Consider the following 6,000-nt stretch of genomic DNA (forward strand, 5'->3'; position numbering starts at 1 on the left):
GAGGCCGCCCTGATGATAATGGTGGAAAACTCGAAAACATAGTAACATCTCCTGAGAGTGGAGCCGTCCTGGCAGCCCATTAGGGCTGAGCAAGCTTGTCCTGACTTCCCCTCTATCTGACCTCCCTCCATCTACCCCATGGGCCTCACGGCATTGCATCACCCTGGTGCTCAGATATCAGTCAGCTGCCTGAGGTCATCCAGTGTCCACGCGTGGCTTCTAAGACTTGCTTATTTCCACCAAGTATTATTTTCAACAGTGAATAAAATATAACTTAGTCCTTTATTTTAAGAGAGAAAAAAGAATACCAAGTACTAATACCAAGGAATGAGGACTTCAGTTGTGGAATACAGACTTCTGCTTTAAAAATGTGGCATGTTTGTCTTGCAACAAAAAGGGACGATCAATATGCTGAAAATAGTATTCTTATTCCATATTTAGATTCACCTAAGCAAACTATTATTTAAAGTGCAAGATTTTATTGCTGTGATGGCAAATTATATCTCATTGTGTTGTCTTTCCTGGTGGTGCTTCTGGTATTACTAACATGTTAATGTTTCCTGCCTTTTAAAAATCATTTTGATGCTCTGTATCTTGGGCTCACATTACATCGATGCATTATCATGCCTCTCATGCCAGGAGATAAGAATTGGCAGGGCTTAGAAAGCTTCTTACACAGGACCAGTTACCCCCCATCTGATGTGGCTGAACAGGAGGTGGGGGGTGGAAGAAGAGGCAAGCCCAAAGCTCCTAATAAAGAACAGTTAGTATTACCCAGATTGTCTGCCAGAATGTAAGGAATGGGGAACTTCCACCTGGTGTTGGGGTCTCTCAGACCATTTCTGGAGTTCTGTGAAAAAACAAGGTACAGGTCACCGGGAAGGCTCATCCCCTGGTCCCCTCCTTCACCAAACCCTCACACCACAAACCATCTGTCACGCAAGTCAACAATTTAGTAGCATTTTTTTTTCTGATTATAAACGTGATAGTTCATTACAGACAATCTGGAAAAGTCAGAGAAATTATTAAGAACAAAAAAAGGTTCTCCCCAAACTGAAATAGACGCTTTAAACGTCTTCTCTCTCATTTTTCACTTACTAGGCTAATTGATTGGATAAAGCAAATTTAATAATTACAGACTCTTTTGTGATGTTTGCTATTTTTTTCATCTGTTTTTGTCACCACTGACCACAGTGTAAGTCCTTGTGGGTCTAGATTACAGATTAGATTCTTTCATGTCCCCCTCGGTGCCCGTCCCAGGGCGCACAGAGCAGAGGCCGGCACACATCACAGCCAGTCCCGAGGGACGTTGCTGTGTCGTGGGCAGGTACTCACCCTCAGGAGGATGTCCCCTTGAAAGAGGTCCAACCCTGCAGCTAGAGGTGGATTTAAAAAAAAGAAATATTTGAATGAACTTTACTAAAAGGCATCTCTCATCATAAAATCCATCTTTTCCATTATACACCTCTAATTATTCACCTGTATGTGATGAAAGTATTTTTGAAACAATGCAAAAAATCCCTCTAATGGAGCAGATGTATATAGCCAATAAGTATCATATATTCTCAATCCTCTGTTTTCATTTTTGAAACAAGAAACTTTGTCCAAGGATTTTAAAATAACAGATGAGTTGGAAGATATCTTTTTGATGATTGACTCCACACCTCTCACACTTCAGTGGATGAAATGGAATCCTGATACAGGAAAGGATGTACTAGGTGCTCAGCACTGACTGAGCTTTAACACTCCTCACTTCCCACCCAGGGCCCCTTCCCTTAGTATACCATCCTTTTTCCTAACCCTAGGTAAGTGGGTTGATGTTTTTCTTTCCCATGAGAAGACAATGGTACCCTCCAACACCAAGCAACTAAGGCTGTCACTGCACCATCCCTTTTCTTATTTCCCTACATTTTCTTAACCTCCATAACCTAGCCTATGAATATAATAGCAGCAATGCTAACAACAGGTAGTGTTGACACCACTGCCCCACCAGTAGTAGGACCCACATTTTCAATTGCCTTTTTAGTAGGGGTACTGCATGCTGGTCTAGCCATACTCTTGCCTACGTTTGTTATGAGCAACAGTATGCATTTCCTGACACCTGGCCTGGATGGGGTAGGTTAGGGGAGTCATATGACCCCAGTGGTTGGTCAAAATAGATGGGTTGAGGAGGATGAGAGAGTGTGGCAAGAGGAACACTTCCCAAAGAAGTACATATCCATTGAGAGCCAGCCTCCATCTACTCAGTAGCCAATTTGTTCATCATAGCACATACTTATTAAGAACCTAGTATATCCCAGGCATTGTTCTAGTTGCTATGGGTATAGCAGAGAATAAAGCAAAATCCTCAGGGAGAGGGCATTCTTGTTTGGGGATAGAGGGAAGCAAACAAACAAAAATGTAGAGTGTGGCAGATGGTGAAAAGGGAAATAGGAAAAACATAAGAAGAGTAAGGGGAGAAAGAGTGCTGAAGTGGGGGCGTTGATATTTTATAAAGAGTGCTCAGGGAAGGCCTCCCTGCGGAGGTGGCATTTGAGCAGAAATCTGATGGAGTGGGGAGTGAAGGAAGAGTATTGAAGGCAAAGGCAATCGCAAATAGGAACGCCCTGAGGCAGGAAAGCCTTGATGTCTTAGAGCAGTGCTTTCCAAATGCTAGGGTTACTGACCCCCACCCCTAGGATTTCTGATCAATAAGTCTGGGGTAAGGCTGAGAATTTTCATTTCTAACAAGTCCCCTGTGCTGCTGATGCTACTGGTTGAGGGACCACACACTGAGAACCACTCTTGTAGAGAAATAGCTAGAAGGTCAGGGAGATTGGAGAGCTCAAGTAAGTAAGGCCGCTAGGGTGGGGCGGGGGGGTGTAGTAAGTAATGGGTGAGAAAGCTGGCCAGAGTCAGGTCATCTCAAGCTTTACTCTGCCTAGGAATCATCTGGGATCTGTCAAAATGGAGATGCTGATTCTATAGGCCTGGGGTAGAGCCCAAGATGCAGCATTTCTAAGAAAGCTCTTAGGTGGTACAGGTAATATTGGCCTGTGAACCACACTTTGGGAATCAAGACTCCAGGATCTTTATTTTGGGCTGGATGGGATCTCGCCAACACTAGTCAGTGCTGGAAGATTGGAAGATTGGAATCTTGTGATTGGAAGACTGGAGGGGAGAAGCAGCATGGCCTGGTTGGCACTGAGAGCTCTGTCAGCTTGTGAAGAACAGCCTGGATGGGATGAGGGCACAAAGGGAAGAGCAGTCAGGAGGCCACTCAAGGACCAGGCCAGAGATGAGACCAGGACAGGAAAAGAGAAAAACACTGAAAAGTCACAACTTGTGACATAATTTGATGGTAGATCTAACAGCATTTGCTGACAGGTGGTGTGTAAGGTGTGAGAGAAAGACAAGAGTTTGGGAAACTCTGAGGTCAGAGCCTAAACATCTAGAAGGAGGAAAATGCATAATGAAAAAGACTGAGAGGAGCAGATCTTGGGGCGGGGGCGGCAGTAAAGGTTATATCAGCATCGTGGGGGGCGTGGAGAGATTGTAAAAAGGTGACAATTTTCTCTATGCAATTTTCCCCAACATGTTGTGGTTTCTGGCTATGTGTCTAACCCAATCAATCTTGACAGCTCGTCTGGAATGACTTAAAAAGAGAAAAGACACCCATGGGAAAACTTATTCTTGGGACCATAGTTCAGAGATGGTGGTGGAGATGAAGAGTAAGAAGTGGCTCTAAGTAAAACAAGATTTTTTTACTAGATAAAGAAGGATGAGATTAGGAAACTCTAATTCTAAGCCCAGCCTGTTTTAAAGTAGAGCAGATCCTCTCAATCACTACACCTTGACTACCTGACCTAAGGAGAGATCATTTGTTGCCTGACTCAAGTCTGAGGATCCACTCACCCATTGACCTCACTAAACTATTTCTATCCCCCCACCTGTTGTCATTCTCAAGCTTTTCCAGTTAAATGTCAACTAGCCTGCCTTTTTTGTAAATGGGACAATGTCAGAGCAATTTAACTGCCAGGTATTTTAGTTTTGTGATCTTGAGATAGCACTGAGCTATGAGTCAGAAGACCTGGAAGTGATCCACATCACTTGTATCTGTGACCTTGGGCAAGTCAACCCAACCCCAAGGAGCTGCTGTCCCTTCCTGCAAAATGAAAATAGCACTTCAATTACGCTACAGGATTTGACAAATAAATGTGCAATTAGATACAGAAGATTTTGTAAACTATTGGTGTCTATGACCATGATACTTCTATTTCCCAGCAATCCTAAACAAAAACACCTAGAACGTAGAGGCTTCTCCTTAATTTTAGAAGCAGGACCGAAAAAGAAAAAAGAGAGATGATAACTCAGCTTCTTTCTCTCCTGTCAGTAACCAATGAGATTGATAAATTTCTTCAAGAGATATGTTTGTGGACAAGATGTTGAAATAGAAACACCTTTGTACTTTTCTCAAAGTCCTAAGTAAATAGTTGTTAGTGAATATGAGGGCCCAGTGAAGGGCTAGGTTTTTCTGCCTGCTAAATATAACCATGGGCATACTCCTTATATTTTTTTCAGCAAGCAGAATAATCATCTATTTTTCTTTCCTGTTTTTCAAAATGGAAATTGGCAAAGTGAAATATTTATAAATAACAATCTTGTTATGTATTTGTAGATTTACTAAACACATACTATGTCTCCTAGAAAATTTGATCTATCATTCTCTTTCCATATTTCTATTTTACAGAAACTCTGCAAATTCTAATGATGCACCAATAAGTAATTCTCCCCTCAAAATTACCCAATAATGTATTATGAAGGTAATAGCTTTTCAGTAATTCTATTACAAGATTTGAAATTATTTCAAGGTATTAATAATATGGAAATTGAACTCACCTAAGTTGATTTCTGAAATATCCTTCTGTTCCTCAAACTCTGCATCATGTACTGTTAAAAAGTGGGAGAAAATTTGTTATAGTCTTGCTGAACAAAACAGAGAAAGTCCAGAAACACTCTCTATGCATTTCAATTGGGCCTTACCATTTCCTTTTAAATGATGCTTAATCTGAAAGAAAAGATACAGAAAGTGGATAACATATACTAGAGTTGATATCTCTAAATATCCAGAAGAGCAGAATTTGACTTACCGATACAGCTTCTATGTGAACAAAAAACAAGATGAAGGAGAGAATGCAGGTGGCCCTAGTCCACATCATTGTTGCAAGTGAACAAACATTAGCAAAGACACCTTGTGATAAATGCCTCTTGGACCTTGTCCTGGCTGTCATATTGAAAACTTTGACCCTTTCATATGCACTATAGCGCTAAAAAAATTGTCAATGAAAATGTCATTGACCCTCTGGAGGGTAGATACTAAGTTTAACATAAAGGCTCAAGCTTCAGAGACCAGGGAAAAGTTTGAAAACCTTAATAGTGAGATAAGCATATAAACACCAATAACATTCCTATTCTGCCAGCAATAACTGTGCATAAAATATAACAGGTAAAAGATGAATTTCATGATATAAATAAAAACAATCTATAAAATGATTTTAAGGTATATAAATATAATAAAAATGAGTTCGATTTTTATGGAAATGTTATACAGCAATTATCAAAGGACTTAAAAAAGAATTATTCATCTATTCATTTGCAACAGATACATGTATATTTACCTATATAAACATTCATGGATCTGAAGACTCAGAATAATAAAGATGGTCATTATTTTGATATTAGTCTATAAATTCAATGTTATTCCAATAAAAAACTTAACAGGGTCTTGACAAACTGACCAACTTTCTGAAGTTCACGTGAAAGAGTGAACCTCCAAATACAGGTAAGAAAACCCTGAAAAGGCAGAATGAGAAAGGAACTGCTCAAGAATTTTTATAAAGTTACTAGGGGCCCGGTGCATGAAATTCGTACACTGGGTGTGTGTGTGTGGGGGGGGAGTGTCCCTCAGCCCAGCCTGCCCCCTCTCACATACTGGGAGCCCTCAGGCGTTGACCCCCATCA

At 40.8% G+C, this 6,000-nt stretch overlaps 1 protein-coding gene across 2 annotated transcripts in view; it reads right to left on the bottom strand.

The window, feature by feature from the left end:
- Nucleotides 1–5,241, bottom strand: part of MEP1A (meprin A subunit alpha) — a 30,142-nt gene extending 24,901 nt beyond the window's left edge. Inside the window, exons 1-5 of one of the 2 annotated variants that reach the window (XM_059701499.1) lie at nt 5,130–5,241; nt 5,023–5,047; nt 4,879–4,929; nt 1,336–1,376; nt 775–850 (exon numbers count right to left, since the gene is read on the bottom strand). In XM_059701499.1, the coding sequence (XP_059557482.1) occupies nt 775–850; nt 1,336–1,376; nt 4,879–4,929; nt 5,023–5,047; nt 5,130–5,198 (262 nt within the window). In that variant the 5' untranslated portion in view covers nt 5,199–5,241. The remainder of the gene's footprint in view (nt 1–774; nt 851–1,335; nt 1,377–4,878; nt 4,930–5,022; nt 5,048–5,129) is intronic. The other variant, XM_059701500.1, reaches the window with a different exon arrangement.
- Between the last annotated feature and the right edge of the window lie 759 nt (nt 5,242–6,000).

This window comes from Myotis daubentonii, chromosome 6 (genome assembly GCF_963259705.1).
Source record: "Myotis daubentonii chromosome 6, mMyoDau2.1, whole genome shotgun sequence".
Taxonomy (NCBI): Eukaryota; Metazoa; Chordata; class Mammalia; order Chiroptera; family Vespertilionidae; genus Myotis; species Myotis daubentonii.